This window comes from Helianthus annuus, chromosome 11, assembly GCF_002127325.2.
Source record: "Helianthus annuus cultivar XRQ/B chromosome 11, HanXRQr2.0-SUNRISE, whole genome shotgun sequence".
NCBI classification, from domain to species: domain Eukaryota; kingdom Viridiplantae; phylum Streptophyta; class Magnoliopsida; order Asterales; family Asteraceae; genus Helianthus; species Helianthus annuus.
In genome coordinates, this window is record NC_035443.2 from 10,814,592 (window position 1) to 10,836,168 (window position 21,577).

The 21,577-nt window shown below is 37.5% G+C and overlaps 1 protein-coding gene across 1 annotated transcript; it reads left to right on the forward strand.

Annotated features, from left to right (window-relative positions):
- The first annotated feature begins 676 nt into the window (after positions 1-676).
- Positions 677-3,116, forward strand: LOC110888954 (COP9 signalosome complex subunit 7). Its single transcript, XM_022136447.2, has 6 exons — positions 677-1,038; positions 1,166-1,210; positions 1,294-1,364; positions 1,456-1,594; positions 2,027-2,115; positions 2,380-3,116. Exons 1-6 carry the CDS (start codon positions 970-972, stop codon positions 2,399-2,401), a joined length of 435 nt encoding a protein of 144 aa, XP_021992139.2. The 5' UTR covers positions 677-969; the 3' UTR covers positions 2,402-3,116.
- The last annotated feature ends 18,461 nt before the right edge of the window (positions 3,117-21,577 follow it).

Below are 21,577 nucleotides of genomic sequence, written 5' to 3' on the forward strand. Positions count from 1 at the left end.
ATAAATATATAATCTCTCTACACCTTTTTTTATAACGGCATCTCTCTACACCTATTTCATATTCCTCAAAAAAAATTTATTGTTAGTTTTTTTTCTAATCTATATTGATGTAAACCAAAAGGTTGTATATTTATATGATTGATTTTGATAAATAATTTTTTTCAATAAAAAACTTCTATATAAAAAGTACTTGTTATTTTCTTTGGATTGATAAATAAAAAACTTCTATATAAAAAGTACTTGTTATTTTCTTACCATATATTCTTCTGAATTTGCAAATAAATAATATTTATTTATAGAGTAAGGTTATTGTACAAATGAACTTAATATACTAAACGTGAAATTTTTTATGATTTTTTCCCATTTTATCAAGCACGTATTTTAGTCACATAATTTAAAAAAAAATTGTGTATTTACACTAGTAGAGTAATTATAATCACTTTAAAGTAATTATGATTACTCTATTAGAGTAAATACAAGAAATATCTATCTATTATACTAAATGAATTCTCTTAGGCCACAAGGGCTATTCTTAGCCAATCATTTTGATGATGTGGACATGCTCTAAAGGCTGATAATTGGTTTTGAGCGGGATTTTGATTTCTCCTCTTTTTCATTCACGCGGGCGTCCCTCTGAGTTTCCTTTTTTACTCTCCTATTTAATTGAGATTGAAGCTTCTTCTAATCAAGAACCCTAAATCCCTCCGTATTCTACTTGGGCAATTTCAAAGGTACGCTTTCATTATTCGATTTCATCTAGATCTTGAACAATAATCTGATGTATGTGTTCTTTTTTCTATCAAATTGGTTAGAGTAACTGAATCGGTAGATTGATTTACGACCTAGGGTTTATGAAGTGTGCGATTTGTTCGCCTTTTAGATCAAAATTGTTGATTATGTATTTTATAATTTGATTTCTCTTAACGATTGGATGTTATAAACGTCCGTGAGCTTGAATTGGATGTTCTGATGCAAGAATTGGATGTTATAAACGTCCGTGAGCTTGAAGATTTCCTGATCAATGAGTGCATGTATGTGGTAGGTACCTCCCATGATTATAAAATTGTCTCAGTTTTTACTTTTTATATTCTTACTCGAGTGAATAAGTTGTGAAGATTTATGTTGCTAAAATTATATTTTACGCTTTTTTTTTCTATCTCGATAGGGTATTGTCAGGGCCAAACTGGATCAGTTGCGAAGATGTTTTCAGGTGTGAATTAGCATCTACTTTGCATAATTTGTTGTGGTTATTGTTTTTCATGCATCTTTTTATATTATATGTTATTATTGTAGGTTCAATTTGCAGCCGGGAGGGATCTAAGGCCTGGACAATTGGGGAGTATGATACATACATTATCAAACTGGTAACCTTAGTCATTTCTTCTGACTGTTATTTGTGCATATCGTATGTAATAATATTATTACATTGTTTTGACATGTTTTGGCATTTCATAGGTTAAGTACATCAGATAATCTACTCAACACAATTCAAGATAAGATAAAATGGGCTGACACAGTGAGTGAGCTGGACAAGAAGCATAAAAAAGAAGCCGAAGAGAGAATGGAGGAAGTGAAAAAGACACTCTCCCTCAAGGTCAGCTGTATTTATTTTTCACATCATCATTTTCTTATATGTGAGATGGAAGCAGCCTCTCTATCTCTAGGGATAGAGGTAAGGTTTGCCTACATCTCACCCTCCTCAGACCCTATCGATAGCTTTGCTATTTGTGGGATTTACTGGGTTTGGTTGTTGTTGTTGTCGATAGTTTTGCTATTTGTGGGATTTAGTGTGTTTGGTTGTTGTTGTTGTTGTTGTTGTTGTTTTCTTATATGTGAGAGAGATTAACAACGATGATTGTGGACCCGACCACACTAATATATGCGCCTTAAAACAGAACAGTTTGACACCAGTTGAACTATCTGAAATGTTCCATTGCAACTTTGGTAGTGTGTCCTGTAATATTATAGCTATATTTGTATAATAGATATTACTTACTTTGTGGCAGAAGTCACAAACTATGAGCAGGCAGACGTTGACTTTCGAGGCCCTGAGGAGATGTTCCCCGAACCAAGTGGAGTGATGGATTATGTTGAAGACCGAAGCCGACCTAAGAGGTAGGTCCTACCATCTCTAGTGATTGTAGAAAAGGGTGATATCATTAAAGCATTTTCATCATTTGGTTGCTATTTATATGGTATGAGAACATATGAAGTAGTGATAGCCCAAATATCATAATATCATATTTAGTTGTTCCATAGTAAAAAAGATGAAATAAGTTACTTATAATAGTTAGTTTCACTGGATAAATGAAGAGAACATAATGTGTTGTATCAACCTTTTGAACAAGTTGTATGTCGATTTTAAAAATGTTTTTACAGGAGGCGCCACCCGTTGGGTTAAAGAGGACCAGAGAGCAATCAGTCTTTTGGGATGGGGATTGTTGCACAGGCTAGCTAGATTTCTCAACATATGTTGCACATGAATTTAAAAATTGTTGATTATGTATTTTATAATTCGATTTCTCTTAACGATTTTGTTTTATCGTATTCATCCTATTTTGTTGCCAACGAAAAAAGGTAAGGTTAAGTCTTTTGACTCTTTGTTGTTCAAGATTTTGAATCTTTAGAATACCCTTTTGTGTTTCTGGTAATTGGATGAGTTTTTGAACTTAGGTTTTGGGAGTAGTGTGATTTTTTTATAGTGGTGATTCAATAAAATTTTGAACTTTGGTTTTGAGGGTTTTGGTGATTTGATTTGAGATGAGGGCTACGTTTGTTTGATTACTTGAAATCTTGAATACAATTGATGAATGAAAATGTTGTTTAAAGAAATTGTTTTGGGTTTTGAGGATTCTTGATATGTTTAAGAAATAAGAACCTGGTGCCATCAATGACTCAGATCATTGGAACTTTCTGGTAACACATCCTATCATTACTGTTCCTCATTTCATCATTTTTTTCATAGCGTGTTTCAATTTAATCAAGTATTTGTACAAATACACCGCCTAGGGTTTAGTTTAGTTTTATCGGATTTTTAGTTTTTTTTCTTAATCTTGATTAGTACAGAGATATTATGAGAACGGTACTGGTAAATTTCTTAATCCTATCATTAGTTTTTTTCAACATTGTTTAACCGGTGTTGTGCAGGAAGAAATTGAAGCGCCGATGTGGGCGGATCTCAGCGTTTGTGATTCGACCAATGACGAGACGTATCTATTTTTTCTTTAGTTATTGCATCTTCCTGTTACGCTAGGATATATAGAATATTGCCTGCATAATTTTGTTGATTATATTCTGTTTGCTAAATTTAATGTTCTTCGTTTTATTTTGGTTGCAGTGATGACTCATGGTTGAACATAAGCCATGAGTAAGCATCTAAGAACTCCTTGCTTCTTTCTTTGAGTTTTGGTTTTCTGTGCAGTTATCTTGAGTTAATATTTATATACATTTGTGTTGTATCTATAGGTTCCATCAATGCTCTTCACGCCAGTTAATCTCTATTGCTTTAGGTCCTGCAAACTTGATAAACATACAAGAACCAAAACTATAAAATTAAATAGTGGGAACAAAGAAAGGGTAAAGCCATCCCCAACAAGCAACATCCGGTCAAAACGTTCGTGTTGAATCTGCTCCTGGTAAGTTATGTGTGCTCATTTTTCATTAATATACTCTTTTGTTTTTTTCATATAATCTAATGCGTCTTTTGGTGGATGGGGCTGATGAAAATTGTCTCTGAATCAGGTATTCAAAGGTAAAAAGAATGCCTGGTGAGTGTAGGATATAACTTTGGCACATGAGTTGAGCCGAGCTTGGCTCGAGCTCGGCTTGGTTACAAAATGAGCCAGCCCGGCTCACGTCGTTTTAAATCGAGTTTTTTCGGCTAGGTTTTTTTAATTTTTTCGAGCGAGCTACGAACCGAGCCACAAGCTTTTTGAAAAACCCTCCCTTTCTAAAAGTCTGGGCCAATTTAATCAAGTATTTGTACAAATCCACCGCCTAGGGTTTAGTTTAGTTTTATCGGATTTTTTAGTTTTTTTTCTTAATCTTGATTAGTACAGAGATATGATATGATGAGAACGGTACTGGTAAATTTTTTAATCCTATCATTAGCTTTTTTTTTCAACATTGTTTAACCGGTGTTGTGCAGGAAGAAATTGAAGCGCCGATGTGGGCGGATCTCAGCGTTTGTGATTCGACCAATGACGAGACGTATCTCTTTTTTCTTTAGTTATTGCATCTTCATGTTACGCTAGGATATATAGAATATTGCCTGCATAATTTTGTTGATTATATTCTGTTTGCTAAATTTAATGTTCTTCGTTTTATTTTGGTTGCAGTGATGACTCATGGTTGAACATAAGCCATGAGTAAGCATCTAAGAACTCCTTGCTTCTTGCTTTGAGTTTTGGTTTCCTGTGCAGTTACCTTGAGTTAATATTTATATACATTTGTGTTGTATCTATAGGTTCCATCAATGCTCTTCACGCCGGTTAATCTCTATTGTTTTAGGTCCTGCAAACTTGATAAACATACAAGAACCAACGTCTCCAAAGCTCCCAGCCTCAGTCACAAAATCAAGAGGCAAAAACTATAAAATTAAATAGTGGAAACAAAGAAAGGGTAAAGCCATCCCCAACAAGCAACATCTGGTCAAAACGTTCGCGTTGAATCTGCTCCTGGTAAGTTATGTGTGCTCATGTTTCATTAATATACTCTTTTGTTTTTTTCATATAATCTAATGCATTTTTTGGTGGATGAGGCTGATGAAAGTTGTCTCTGAATCAGGTATTCAAAGGTAAAAAGAATGCCTGGTGAGTGTAGGATATAACTTTGGCACATGAGTTGAGCCGAGCTCGGCTTGGTTACAAAATGAGCCAGCCCGGCTCACGTCGTTTTAAATCGAGTTTTTTCAGCTAGGTTTTTTTAATTTTTTCGAGCGAGCTACGAACCGAACCGCAAGCTTTTTGAAAAACCCTCCCTTTCTAAAAGTCTTGGACTAAATTGATATCCTAAACCAATTGGTATTTGGATCGTTAATCAGGTACCGGTAATAGATAAACTAAAACGATTGAAGCCTACTAATATGGTATAAAACCCCAAAGATACTAGGTTTAATGTTAAATGTTAAATGTTAAATGTTTGTTGTTGCATAGGTGTATACGTGTTTTGTTCAGATTTATTTCTTAAAATAAAGAATGAATGTCATTTTCCACTATTTTATTTTCTTAATTGCTATTTTAAATGTCATTTCTTTTTATGTTTCCTTTAAATATAAATAATATATGTGTACATACACTTGCATAAATACATTAAAATATCCATATCTATGTAACTTCAATTAACTAGACAGGGCAATGCATTTGAAGTAGTTGCAAGAAATAGATCGAAGCTATAATGGCTCTTTAATCGTGTTATAAGGTCTTCGATATATGATTCGAGAATAAAAACGATTTCCTTAATCATATTTGATACATTTGAAATTTATATGATTCGAGAATAAAAATGAAAAAGTGGATGTTTGTGGACCCACCCAAGCAACTTGATTTGTTTTGACCCGTATTAAAATTTATTTGTTATCACCAGAAACCAAAACCATTCTGACCCGGTACCCAACCAACCCATTTTAGCAACCTCTTATATTATGTTAATGATTAAATTGTTCATCTCCAACAAGAAGAGAGTTTTCTCATCGACTATAAAAGGTTTAAGGATCTGATATTGTTAGTTGCTTTGACCAGCTGAAAAAGTCCAACTTCTAATGCCAATCCAAATCGAAGGGATAACATTGTGGTTGGGGCAACATGTAAGCAATGATCAGATTGATGTTAAAAAGCATAAAAGGTGGAAGTTTTATCAAGATTTTTATGTCTAAGAATGGAAGGTTAGTCAGTCCTACTTTAATATGGTTAGTTATGATTTAAGGATGGTTTTGAATAGAGAATCTGCTAGGTGCTTAAGAAAAAGAAAAAAAAGCATATTTAACAAATCTTGAGCAACAAGTGCGTACATATAAACAATGCTTACCTGCATTATATTTTTTCATGTAGTAAACACCATTTGGTTCTATATATAGATTTAGGTTCTCTCTCATCTCAAACCAGTCAAACTAGAAGTAGTTATAGGTATTTAAAGGATTGTCTGTTTTGAGTAAATTGCCAAAATCGTCCCTGAGGTTTAGGAATGTTTGCCAGTTTCATCCAAAATTACTTTTCCAAACAGTCGTTCACCTTTGGCATTTTTACCATTTTCACCTAAACCACTAACTTAGTTTACTTTTTCTGTTAAGTTGAAGAATATTTGAATGAAACTAGCAAATATAATACCTCAGGGGTGATCGGATCATTAATAATCATCTAATTACCTTAACGAGTATTATGTGATATTGGATAGTAACAGAAAGTTTGATTAGTAAGTTCTTAAGATCATCTATACCCAATATATAATAATTGTTTGCATCACGTATCACAATTCTATGAGCTCAAGATTATCTTCCTCTTTCTATTATTTCATTTTTTGCATTTTATTTCTTAATATTACAAAGTTAAAAAAAATGAAATGCTAATAAAACATTTGTATTATTATGTCAGGTTCGCGCTTCTGTTTAACAAGGCCAGGGACAAAACGGCGCGGGTCTGCGATTATTATGTCATAACAAGTTTGGTTGTTTGCTGGGAAGTGGCTGGAAAGGTCTTGTGCAGTCGTTGGCTGAAAGAGATGAGTTGGAACAACTTCTGGTTATGTTGTGGCAACAGGTTTTCAATGGGGACAACGACAAGTGGCTGTGGAAAACAGGTAACAACAAGGGGGTTTTCGGTTAAACGGGTGCGCTATATCCTGGAAGATAGTTTTGACGGGCCTACAAGTAATGCAACTTTTTCATGGAGTAAATTGGCAATCCTGAAGGTTAATTGCTTCGTTTGGAGGGCCTGTACCAGGAGCATTCCAACTGTTGCGGCCTTGGCAATCCATAATGTGAATGTTTGTGACGGGATGTGTAATTTGTACGACACTTATCTTGAAACCCCAGACCATCTCTTTGTTTGGTGTTGGTTCGCCAAATTGGTGTGGTGGCTGGTATGTGTTTGGCTGAACGTCCCTACCCCAGTTACTTACGAGTCAGTTGGACAGGTCTTAAATCACTGCAGAACATTAGGCGTGGAGAAGAACAAGAAACAAGTCATTTATGCCAACTTTTTGTTGAATATGTGGTCAATTTGGAGTGTGCGGAATGATAAGCAATTTAGTTGGAAGTACACGTTGGCTATTACAATTTTAAAGCAAGTCAAGGAGTGTTCCTGTGACAACCCTCAAAATCCTATGTATTCCGTACAATTTATTATGATAATTAAAGTGTTTGATGACTGTGCTGAATCATTTAACTGCTTCTGATATCTGTGTTATACTTACATGTACTTGTTAATATACTAATAGTTTACAGAAAGGTCACTAATAGTCCGTTATATTTTCCGGAGTGTTGGAAATTAAAAACGTTACAAAAATATATATATAGGACGCTTTACGAATTAATTAAGCGCTTTAACGGAACAGTGTCAAACCGAACAACCGGACATTACCCGGGACATCAAATATTTGTCAAATACATTGATTATTTATTTCTTGGCTTGTTATGATCCCCGTGCATCATAACACCCACTAAACATCTAGTAACTAACTCTAGTAAACATACACTTGGTTTCTAGCTAGTAAGTAACCATCTAGTTACAACTTTTGCAAACAAGACCCCCCCCCCATGTATGAAATCGGTCAAGGGACCCACCCCCATATCTCCAAGATTTTATTTGATATTTTGGTTGATTTCTTGCTTCTTGAAGTGAACATAATATTATGAACATCCTTATAAGCATGATGTATAGATCACAATGTCACTTCACCAAGATTCACTCTCACACTCAAACATCTCTCTCTCCTCCCTCATGAACCGTCCATCCACCATACTCCACATCTTTGCGAAGATTTTATCTTATTTTTTTTATTGGATTGCTTGCTTGTGTAAGTGTCCAAGATATGTGAATGATGATTATAAGTAAGTCTTGAGATCACAACCATCATTCTCTAGATTACACACTCAAACTCCCACTCTCTCTCTCTCTCTCAATTCGGTTCCTCCATAACCGAAACCCATCACCACCACTTCCAATCATATATCTCTTCCATTAACAAGTTCATTCTAAGCTTGAAGTTCATCCATGGAAGGTGCAACTTGAAGGACTTTCTAAGGAGCTTGTTCTAGTCTTTTTCACCATCATATTCTCAATAGATTCTACCCTAGCTATAAGCTAGTAGTAAGCTCTCGTTTAACCCTTGATTATCTTACTTTTTTGGCTAATATTTGTAGAATGATGTTTATTTCACAAGAACACTAAAAAGGATTTAACCAAGAAGATGAAACATGATGTACTTGTGTTAATATGAAGTTGTTTTGATATGTACTGAGTATTTGCTGATTTACTTGTTGATATTGATGTGGGATGTTGTTACGATCACTAAATAGGATTACCGGGATCAACCGAACACAAACTAGTAAGCTAGAGACTAAAAACAGAATCTGTCCAAGCTTTACAGCCAACTTCAGTTGGCTGTAACAGGACCATAATTTAACGAAAAATGTATTTTCTGAATCCTAGATTTATGTGTTATAAAATACGGTTCTAATGGCACTGGAATCGTAATTTTTGGACTCCGTTTACTATTTTTAAAGAACCGATTCGTAACAGCAGCTTAGGCTGAGTTTTTACAGCAATAAATGAGCGTTGTATTTTCTGTTGTAACTTGTATTCTGTGTAGAATCGGACCATGAAATTTGTACAGTAGATGACAACCGATGCATGTGTAATTACCCCACTGGAATTTCATAAATCGGACACTCGATGAATTTTTAGTAAATTGTTCCGTGGACTGTGGTCAGAAATGCATAAATCTGAGTTCAGTCCGGAATATGATTTTTTATAAAATATTGGTAGTGAACCGGACCCCGATATTCTTATACAATAAAATACGGAACGTTTAAGACATCCTATAAAAATTTGGGAATTTTTGGAATAATTTAACTATTTTATTAAAACGTCCGAAAACAGCCGGTTTTGAATATAAATGCTGAATTGAGATAAGTTGTGACTTGCGTGTCTAAATGTCGAGTATGCTATCCGTGAATGATCTAACATGTTATATATGTTATGTGCATTATCGTATGTTTGATTTTGAGTGGGGAATGGATGGGAAACTTAGATGGGCATAAACCGTTAAAACGATGCATGTTGTGTGATAGATACGTGTAGGAACTTTGTGTGCTATTTGAAAGCCACTAAATGACTAACTGGTAAATTATATTAGGACGTGATTGACCGACCTTGACTGTTAGCTATATTTGAGAATCTAACCGAGCAAACCGAGGTGAGTTCACACTCTTTCTAAGGCATGGGATTCCCAGGGGTTTGGGAATGGGATTGATTAACTATTTGTACTATCATTACTATTAAACTACTTTTTACCGTCCTCGGATTGAAGGGCACGTACGTAAAACCTACGTACACGATCATAAGACCATCAACTCTATCACTTTAAGTCCCTCATTTATCGACTTAATCGCCGAGGCCTATGGCGAGCGGGTCATTAGTTAATAGCGCTATTAGGTTTAACAAACCTCACACCGTGCCAGTCGGACGGGCGTGTACTAATGGACTATGGGCAAAGGGTCAATGCTGATAGACATTGACTTAGGGCACCTCTTATATTTTCGTAGCAGTCGATATACGTGGTCTAGTAACACATGGGAAACCCCCACTAATCTTCGCAAACATGTCAGAATGACCGCGATGCAAACTTATACGATACATGGTTTTCAAAACGAACAGACGATTTACGAAACGAATGCTATAACTAAACAACCAACTGTGAATTCACTCAACTTTATTGTTGACTCGTTGTTACATGCCTTACAGGTCGCTAATTGCTTGGAGCTTGCACGGGGATGGAGTCGTTGTGGTGTACGGACAGTTATGTCCGGCGTTTAATATTTAAACCATTATGAACTTATTAAACCTATGTGTCGGACTTTAAACTTATGAACTGCGAACTTATGTTTTGAACTTTATGTTTATGCTTCCGTTGTCTAAATTAAAGCTTGGTTAACTAGCTTTTGGTCACCAATCGTATTGTGGTTGGCTTGATTTACTTAAATACGTTGTTCAGTATGATTGGTGGCTCGATCCTGGTCACGTCACGCCTCCAAGCGGTGGTACTCCGCATGGTGGATTTTGGGGGTGTGACAGATTGGTATCAGAGCCATTGGTTATAGTGAACTTGGTTTTAAAAAAAAGGGGGAAAAGCTTTTTGATAAAACCAGACTATAACCTGTACAGTGCTCAACGATCCACAACGACGCTACGCTCCACGTGCAAGACTCGACGCCATAAGTGGTATAATTTATGTTATATTGTCGGTTAGATAGTTCTCACTGTGCATTAGATAATGTGGTAGTTGCTATTTGAACCTTGTGTGCTTACTCTCTATTGTCATCCCACACTTACGCACTTTCGCGACACTTTCCTCACTTACGTTGCTTCGTTATGAAGATCATGAACGGACGCGGAGGACGTATCAACCTAACTCAAGCCCAGCTGACGGCTTTGATCAACGAACGAGTTGCTGAGGCACTCGCAGTTGTTCCTGCAGGAGGTATAACCTTCCATATCAACCCATCTTAGGACGTTTAGATCCCACCTTCGTGAACCAACTCTTGTGCTTAACCTTGTCCTTTATTATCGCACCACATGTCAACATTCCCAACCTCCCGTTCCTTCGATCCACAACCGATATAACGAAACGCTAACAACCACACCGCGATTTCCACCAATCACAAGATTACCCCCTCATTACCTTGTTGGGTAGTTAATTATCTTATTTTGATCTACACCCTCGTATACCCAACTTAGCAAGCGGATGCCTCCTAATGATGGGATAGTCTTCGGAACATTCGAGGACGGCGATACGGATTACTCAACTTACATACGGACACGACGAGCTACACATTTACCTCACCCCTTTTCCCCCTTACACTACAAGAGTCGCACTTTGATCCTACGATGGTTTATCATAATTATGTGAAATCTTTTCGCTAGCCTTTGTACCGACTTATGCTTAATGCAATGCCTAATTTCTACTATTGACATACACAGAACCACCATTCCTTTACCACAGTGACGCTAGACACTAATGCGAACTCACTCTAGATTAGAGGGTTTGGAAGGCTCGAATTTCTATCATTGGTGATCACTTATTGAAACCTTGAGTGTGATGATGTGTTTATACTCTCTTGAACGCGTTTTCGCGTCCTTTCCTTGGAACCTCACGATTACACGAACGTATTTTTAAATTCATTCACACGACCTAAGAAAACTCCTCCAAACTTGATTGCTTACCGACTTGAGAAATTGAAAACTCATCTAAGCTCGTGGATCTAGGTGAATTATTCCTCCATCGCATATGGATGATACTAGGAACGATCCCAATGTTGTAATGGGTAAGTTTCTTCTGGACGACTTCTTTGTCACTGTTTCATTTGATTCGGGTGCCGATACTAGTTATGTGTCCTTAAAAGTTAGCCAAATGCTTAAGCGCATTCCAACGCTACACACGGTAGAACTAGCAAACGGTAAAAGTCTTGAAGCCACACACATAGTTAAGGGCTGTAACCTTGTCCTAGCCGGCCAGACCTTCTCCATCGATCTTATTCCTATCGTTCTGGGTAGTTTCGACATCATTATTGGGATGGATTGGTTATCTCTTCAACAAGCGGAGATTGTTTGTAAGGAGAAAATCGTCCGCATTCCTCGTTCTGGTGAAGAACATCTCATGATTCGTGGCGACAAGAGTGGTGCTGTCGAAGGCATCATCTCTTTCCTTAAGGCCCAGAAGTGTTTGCGAAAGGGCCATGCCGCTATTCTAGCCCTCGTTTTTGATTCATCCGCGGAGGAAAGGAAGATGGAAGACATTCCTATTGTACGCAACTTTCCTGAGGTATTTCCTGAGGAATTTCCTGGACTTCCGCCTCATCGTCAGGTCGAGTTTCGAATCGAGCTAGCTCCTGGAGCAGCGCCCAAGGCTCGAGCACCATATCGTCTAGCTCCATCAGAACTCGAAAAATTGTCTACACAACTACAAGAACTCTTGGAAAAGGGTTTCATACGTCCTAGCTCTTCGCCATGGGGAGCTCCAGTGTTATACGTAAAGTAGAAAGACGGTACCTTCAGAATGTGTATTAACTACCGCAAACTCAACAAGGTGACCGTGAAGAATCGTTATCCTCTTCCACGTATTGACGACTTGTTCGACCAGTTGCAAGGGTCGAGCTTCTATTCTAAGATTGACCTAAGGTCAGGCTACCATCAACTGAGAGTCCGAGAGGAGGACGTCTCCAAAACAACATTCAGGACTCGTTACGGCTATTATGAGTTTCTGGTTATGCCTTTCGGATTGAAGAATGCACCTGCGGTCTTCATGGACCTCATGAATCGAGTGTGCAAGCCTTACTTGGATAAATTTGTCATAGTCTTCATCGACGACATCCTGATCTATTCTAAGAGTCAGGAGGAACACGAGCAACACCTGAGGCTTATTCTGGAACTACTTCGTAAAGAGCAGCTGTATGCCAAGTTTTCGAAATGTGACTTCTGGCTTCGCGAAGTCCATTTTCTGGGCCATGTGGTAAACAAGGATGGGATTCATGTTGATCCATCCAAGGTTGAATCGATCAAGAATTGGCCTGCACCCCGCACACCAATAGAGATCCGCCAATTCTTAGGTTTGGCAGGATATTACAGAAGGTTTATCAAGGATTTCTCCAAGATTGCGCAACCTCTCACCTCACTAACTCAGAAGGGTGTCACCTATTGTTGGGGTGATGCACAGGAGTCCGCATTTCAGCACTTGAAGGATAGACTTTGTAGCGCGCCTATCCTCTCATTGCCTGAAGGCACAGACGATTTTGTGGTTTACTGCGATGCTTCCATCCAAGGACTTGGTTGCGTGTTGATGCAACGTGACAAGGTCATTGCCTACGCATCACGTCAACTTAATGTTCACGAAAGGAACTACACTATCCACGATCTGGAATTGGGAGCAGTTGTTTTCACGCTTAAGATATGGAGACATTACCTGTACGGTACCAAGTGCACCATTTACACCGATCACAGGAGTCTCGAGCATATCTCCAAGCAAAAGGAATTGAATATGCGACAACGCCGATGGGTCGAGCTCTTGAACGATTACGAATGCGCAATCAAGTATCATCCGGGCAAAGCCAATGTTGTGGTCGACGCCCTCAGCCGGAAGGATACTATACCTAGGCGTGTACGTGCGTTACAGCTTACCATCCAGTCTAACCTTCCCGCTCAGATTCGCGATGCTGAGGTTGAAGCATCGAAGGCAGAGAACATCAGGGCTAAGTCCATAAGAGGATCGAGGCAACGACTAGAACAAAAAGAAAACGGCGCCTACTATGTTAACGGACGCATCTGGGTTCCGCTGTATGGAGACTTGCGCGAGCTTGTGATGGATGAAGCACATAAGTCTCGTTACTCAGTACATCCTGGTTCGGATAAGATGTACCACGACCTTAAAACTACATACTGGTGGCCTGGTATGAAAGCCGGCATAGCAACCTATGTTGGTAAATGTTTAACTTGTGCGAGAGTCAAGGTCGAATATCAGAAACCATTAGGCCCACTCCAACAACCAGAGATACCTAAATGGAAATGGGAGCAAATTTCCATGGATTTCGTTACCGGCCTGCCCAGATCTCAACGCGGAAACGATACCATTTGGGTGATCGTAGATCGACTGACCAAGTCTGCACATTTTTTGCCTATCAAGAAACGGATAAGTTTTCTACTCTAGCAGACATCTACTTAAAAGAAGTGGTATCAAGGCACGGAGTGCCAACCTCCATCATTTCTGATCGTGACGCTCGTTTTACCTCTGAACTGTGGCAAGCTACGCATAAGTCTTTTGGCTCACGTTTAGACATGAGCACCGCTTATCATCCACAGACGGATGGGCAATCTGAACGCACCATTCAGACTCTCGAAGACATGCTTAGGGCATGCGTGATCGACTTCGGCAACGGCTGGGAAAAGCATCTCCCGTTAGTGGAGTTTTCATATAACAACAGCTACCACACCAGCATCCAGGCCGCTTCGTTCGAGGCATTGTATGGACGCAAGTGCCGATCACCTCTCTGTTGGGCAGAAGTTGGTGACATTCAAATCACTGGCCCAGAACTAGTAGTAGATACAACAGAAAAGATTGCTCAGATACGAAAACGAATGGCGGCAGCTCGTGACCGTGAGAAAAGCTATGCCGATAAGCGAAGAAAACCACTTAAGTTCCAGGTTGGGGATCGAGTGCTGCTCAAAGTCTCACCTTGGAAAGGTGTAGTTCGATTTGGCAAACGGGGCAAGCTCAACCCGCGTTATGTCGGACCATTCGAGATCATTGAGAGAATTGGCAAAGCCGTCTACAGGTTAAATCTACCTGAAGAACTCAGCGGTGTTCACAACGTATTCCACGTGTCAAATCTGAAGAAGTGTCTGTCAGACGAGACCCTCATAGTTCCCTTAAAAGAGCTCACTATCGACGACCAGCTGCGATTCGTCGAGGAACCAGTAGAGATTACGGATCAAGACGTTAAGATTCTCAAGCACACCAGAATACCTCTCGTCCGAGTTCATTGGAATTCCCGTCGTGGCCCAGAGTATACCTGGGAACGGGAAGACCAGATGAAACTCAAGTATCCCCAGCTGTTTAAGAAAAATGCAACCACTACTGAGGCTGAAGCTACCGCAGAATTTCGGGACGAAATTCCAAATCAACGGGGGGATGATGTGACACCCCAGGAAAAACCAGGAAACCAACGCAACATAACTAGCTTCCTCAGTAACCACGCGCTAAATTTCGGGACGAAATTCTCTTAACAGGGGGAGAATGTGACAACCCTCAAAATCCTATGTATTCCGTACAATTTATTATTGATAATTAAAGTGTTTGATGACTGTGCTGAATCATTTAACTACTTCTGATATCTGTGTTATACTTACATGTACTTGTTAATATACTAATAGTTTACAGAAAGGTCACTAATAGTCCGTTATATTTTCCGGAGTGTTGGAAATTAAAAACGTTACAAAAATATATATATAGGACGCTTTACGAATTAATTAAGCGCTTTAACGGAACAGTGTCAAACCGAACAACCGGACATTACCCGGGACATCAAATATTTGTCAAATACATTGATTATTTATTTCTTGGCTTGTTATGATCCCCGTGCATCATAACACCCACTAAACATCTAGTAACTAACTCTAGTAAACATACACTTGGTTTCTAGCTAGTAAGTAACCATCTAGTTACAACTTTTGCAAACAAGACCCCCCCCTGTATGAAATCGGTCAAGGGACCCACCCCCATATCTCCAAGATTTTATTTGATATTTTGGTTGATTTCTTGCTTCTTGAAGTGAACATAATATTATGAACATCCTTATAAGCATGATGTATAGATCACAATGTCACTTCACCAAGATTCACTCTCACACTCAAACATCTCTCTCTCCTCCCTCATGAACCGTCCATCCACCATACTCCACATCTTTGCGAAGATTTTATCTTATTTTTTTTATTGGATTGCTTGCTTGTGTAAGTGTCCAAGATATGTGAATGATGATTATAAGTAAGTCTTGAGATCACAACCATCATTCTCTAGATTACACACTCAAACTCCCACTCTCTCTCTCTCAATTCGGTTCCTCCATAACCGAAACCCATCACCACCACTTCCAATCATCTATCTCTTCCATTAACAAGTTCATTCTAAGCTTGAAGTTCATCCATGGAAGGTGCAACTTGAAGGACTTTCTAAGGAGCTTGTTCTAGTCTTTTTCACCATCATATTCTCAATAGATTCTACCCTAGCTATAAGCTAGTAGTAAGCTCTCGTTTAACCCTTGATTATCTTACTTTTATGGCTAATATTTGTAGAATAATGTTTATTTCACAAGAACACTAAAAAGGATTTAACCAAGAAGATGAAACATGATGTACTTGTGTTAATATGAAGTTGTTTTGATATGTACTGAGTATTTGCTGATTTACTTGTTGATATTGATGTGGGATGTTGTTACGATCACTAAATAGGATTACCGGGATCAACCGAACACAAACTAGTAAGCTAGAGACTAAAAACAGAATCTGTCCAAGCTTTACAGCCAACTTCAGTTGGCTGTAACAGGACCATAATTTAACGAAAAATGTATTTTCTGAATCCTAGATTTATGTGTTATAAAATACGGTTCTAATGGCACTGGAATCGTAATTTTTGGACTCCGTTTACTATTTTTAAAGAACCGATTCGTAACAGCAGCTTAGGCTGAGTTTTTACAGCAATAAATGAGCGTTGTATTTTCTGTTGTAACTTGTATTCTGTGTAGAATCGGACCATGAAATTTGTACAGTAGATGATAACCGATGCATGTGTAATTACCCCACTGGAATTTCGTAAATCGGACACTCGATGAATTTTTAGTAAATTGTTCCGTGGACTGTGGTCAGAAATGCATAAATCTGAGTTCAGTACGGAATATGATTTTTTATAAAATATTGGTAGTGAACCGGACCCCGATATTTTTACACAATAAAATACGGAACGTTTAAGACATCCTGTAAAAATTTGGGAATTTTTGGAATAATTTAACTATTTTATTAAAACGTCCGAAAACAGCCGGTTTTGAATATAAATGCTGAATTGAGATAAGTTGTGACTTGCGTGTCTAAATGTCGAGTATGCTATCCGTGAATGATCTAACATGTTATATATGTTATGTGCATTATCGTATGTTTGATTTTGAGTGGGGAATGGATGGGAAACTTAGATGGGCATAAACCGTTAAAACGATGCATGTTGTGTGATAGATACGTGTAGGAACTTTGTGTGCTATTTGAAAGCCACTAAATGACTAACTGGTAAATTATATTAGGGCGTGATTGACCGACCTTGACTGTTAGCTATATTTGAGAATCTAACCGAGCAAACCGAGGTGAGTTCACACTCTTTCTAAGGCATGGGATTCCCAGGGTTGGGAATGGGATTGATTAACTATTTGTACTATCATTACTATTAAACTACTTTTTACTGTCCTCGGATTGAAGGGCACGTACGTTAAACCTACGTACACGATCATAAGACCATCAACTCTATCACTTTAAGTCCCTCATTTATCGACTTAATCGCCGAGGCCTATGGCGAGCGGGTCATTAGTTAATAGCGCTATTAGGTTTAACAAACCTCACACCGTGCCAGTCGGACGGGCGTGTACTAATGGACTATGGGCAAAGGGTCAATGCTGATAGACATTGACTTAGGGCACCTCTTATATTTTCGTAGCAGTCGATATACGTGGTCTAGTAACACATGGGAAACCCCCACTAATCTTCGCAAACATGTCAGAATGACCGCGATGCAAACTTATACGATACATGGTTTTCAAAACGAACAGACGATTTACGAAACGAATGCTATAACTAAACAACCAACTGTGAATTCACTCAACTTTATTGTTGACTCGTTGTTACATGCCTTACAGGTCGCTAATTGCTTGGAGCTTGCACGGGGATGGAGTCGTTGTGGTGTACGGACAGTTATGTCCGGCGTTTAATATTTAAACCATTATGAACTTATTAAACCTATGTGTCGGACTTTAAACTTATGAACTGCGAACTTATGTTTTGAACTTTATGTTTATGCTTCCGTTGTCTAAATTAAAGCTTGGTTAACTAGCTTTTGGTCACCAATCGTATTGTGGTTGGCTTGATTTACTTAAATACGTTGTTCAGTATGATTGGTGGCTCGATCCTGGTCACGTCACGCCTCCAAGCGGTGGTACTCCGCATGGTGGATTTTGGGGGTGTGACAGTTCCTACCAGGGGATTCTAAAAAGATTCAGCTAAAATCAAGGTACTAATAAGACGACAAATGTTGTTTACAAAGAAGTTGCTGAGCTTAAACGTAAATTAGTCTATAGATACCTCAAAGTTGAGAGTTCATTTGAACATACTTTTTTTATTAACTTTTCATTTTCCAATTAATGCTTTGAAAATGATAACTCTAAACAAGACCTTAATCTTATATGCAGCACACCTTAGACCAAGTGGTAGTGGTTCGAGTAGTGATAATGATTCGTAAGAGGAGGAGGATGATGATGATGGTGAAAGTGATGAAGAGGGTGTGAAGAAGGTAAACTGTGTGGGTGAAATGGAAGAAGGGGAGATACGAGGTGAAGTGATTGCTTGGAATGATGATGAAGAAAATAGCAAGGCTGTGAAAGGTCCGATTAGGTTGAACGGGTACACTTTGAATAGCCTAAATGTCTTTTTCTCCGTCATCCAACTTTAAATTTGTTTGACCCATTATCTTTTTATATATTTTTTTTATATAAAGCTTCAATGGTCGCAAAAACATTGTCGAAAAGTTACTGAATTTCACAATAGTTGTTAAAATTACTCTCTTTGTTCTATTCCAGCTGTATGATAATCAAATTAAAGACCGTTATGCTGAATTTGAGAAGATAAACACCAAAATGTTAGTGGTTTTCATGGACAGTGTTGTATGAATCTTGAAGTTTAAGGGGGCTATTGGTTTGTAACTTGCAATCACTATGGGTATGGGTTTACGTATAATAGAATGATAATGGGAATAGGTTTTAACGACTTGTGATTTTTCCGTATTATTTTTTTTTTTCAGTTCATTGTAATTTATAAGTTACATAAGTAATTGTAATTTAATAGTTACATAAGTAATGGAACGTTTTTATCATTTCAAAGTATATGTCAAACACTATTAAATATTATATTATTTACTTTGAGTAACTTTTTTTTTTCTTCTTGGTAAGGTTTGCCAAACATGGGTCCTAGCATGAAAAGATATCAGGTTATAAATCATACAAAAAAAAAAACTTTTATAGATATAGATTTTTTAACACAAACCATAACCCGTGAAGCTCACGGGTATAAAGACGTAATTCGATTGCATGAATTACTTGATAAATTAGTTGGGCAACCCCCTTTATGCATCAATTATTGATAAACAAAGTCAAGATTGAATTTACATAACTATCGGTTCATTATAATTTAATATTTACATAAATAGCGAAACATTTTTTTCATTTTAAATTTTATATTTATAACTATTCTTTTTCATCACACCTATCTATAATTACATTTGACGAGTTATCGTTTTGAATCATTAAAATGTCAACTTTTTTTCTTTTGTTGCGGCAGTCTATGAACGTTGTGTTGTAATTCGGGTCGTGATCAAACCTTGCGTACATGTTTGGTCTACTTGGTACACATATTGTATATAACACACGTACAGTGGGGTTATGGGTTCCGAGCCAGGGTGGTTGTGGTCCATAGACACCGATCTGTGGCAAATGGGCTTGGTCATGTAACGGGTCATAAAAAGAAGCAAACCATATGTGCCGAAGCCATAACGTCCAAGTCACATTTCATATTCATTTATTTTAATTAAGTGTAATTTTATATTTACTTTAGTACTAATACTGAAACAAATCTTTCATTAAAAGATTTATGAAAACACGTTAAATAATATAATTTTTTTGAGGTCACCCGTGTAACACACGGGGTCTTAAGCTAGTATTATTATTATTTTATTACAACCATTGGCGGACCCACCCTTTGGTCAAGGTGGGCGACCACACCCTTTGAAAAAAAAGTTTAGTGTATATTTTAGGGAAAAAAACACGACCACACCCCTTGAAAATATGGTTAAAGACCTCATTTGCACCCATAGCAAATTATTCCTGGGTCCGTCACTGATTACAACTCAGGATCATGCTTAAGTAGAGTGAAAAAAAATTCATAAAAAAATTTTTTTTTTTCACTTAAGACACATTTGTATTTGATCTTTATATACTTTAGCAATAACTTTTAACTACATATATTCTTAAATATAACAAAAATGCAAAACTTATAAAAATCATATTTTGATTACAAACAACATGAAAAATGATGAGAATGACATTACTTTATTTGGAAAAGAAAAACTATTGCTATAATATAAATATATAATCTCTCTACACTTTTTTTATAACGACGTCTCTTTACACCTACTTCATATTCATCAAAAAAAAATTTGTTAGTTTTTTATAATCTATATTGATGTAAACCAAAAGGTTGTATATTTATATGATTGATTTTGATAAATAGATTTTTCTCAATAAAAAACTTCTATATAAAAAGTACTTGTTATTTTCTTTGGATTGATAAATAAGTTTTTTCAATAAAAAACTTCTATATAAAAAGTACTTGTTATTTTCTTTGAGGTGCAGTGCTAAATTGATTTGTGAATGGAGCAGTGGTTCTTATTTGACCATCGATGGGTTTCAGCTTTTGCGTAAATTACAGTTTAGTCCTTGAATAATAATATAATAATAATAATAATAATAATAATAATAATAATAATAATAATAATAATAATAATAATAATAAGTATATATAAAAAGCAAGTTGTTAATACCAGTGAACTTCCATTCCTTTTCATTTTGGCGACCAAAATCTTTTTCTGTTACAATTAATTAGTATTAGTAGTTATCTAAAAACATACCGATTGAGGTGTGGAAGTGTTTGGGGGAAGAAGGAGTCAGATGGTTAACACTTTTGTTCAATCGTATTTTCAAGACTGGAAAAATGCCAGATCAGTGGAAGAGTAGCGTCGTGGTGCCTTTATACAAGAATAAAGGAGACGCTCAATGTTGTGGGAACTACAGAGGAATCAAACTGCTAAGTCACACTATGAAGCTCTGGAAGAGGGTAACTGAAATTAGAATTAGAAGAGAAACTCAGGTTTCAGTAAACCAATTTGGATTCATGAAAGGGAGGTCAACTACAGAAGCGATACATATTCTAAGGAGGTTGATGGAAAAATATAGAGCGAAAAAGCAAGATTTACATATGGTGTTTATTGACCTAGAAAAGGCATTTGACACTGTCTCACGACAACTGATTTGGGATAGTTTGGAGGGTCGAGGGCTACCTGGGAAGCACATAGACATAATTAAGGATACATACGATAGAACGGAAACTAGTGTCCACGCGCCTGTAGGGGATACAAACTTCTTTCCTGTGGAGGTAGGACTCCACCAGGAGTCTGCGTTGAGCCCTTTTCTTTTTGCGGTTGTCTTGGATGAGTTGTCCAAGTCGATTCAGGAGACAGTTCCGTGGTGCATGCTTTTTGCAGACGATATTATGTTGATTGCAGAGACTAAACAGTGCCTGAACTCGAGGGTAGAGGAGTGGCGAGTAGCTCTAGATGGCAAGAGCCTAAGGATTAGTCAATCTAAGACTGAATATCTAAACACTGTGATTTCAGTGGTGTAGCCGATGACGATGACACCCAAATCACCATTGAGGATCAATTGGTCCGCAGGCAACTAGATTTAAGTATTTGGGGTCGTTTGTACAAAGAGATTGTGACATAGATAGTGATG

Coding starts and splice junctions, on each gene's coding strand:
- LOC110888954 (XM_022136447.2), top strand. CDS start 970: ATGCAAGAATTGGATGTTATAAACGTCCGTGAGCTTGAAGATTTCCTG. Junction 1,211..1,293: donor AGTTGCGAAGATGTTTTCAG/GTGTGAATTAGC, acceptor TTATTATTGTAG/GTTCAATTTGCAGCCGGGAG. Junction 2,116..2,379: donor GACCGAAGCCGACCTAAGAG/GTAGGTCCTACC, acceptor ATGTTTTTACAG/GAGGCGCCACCCGTTGGGTT.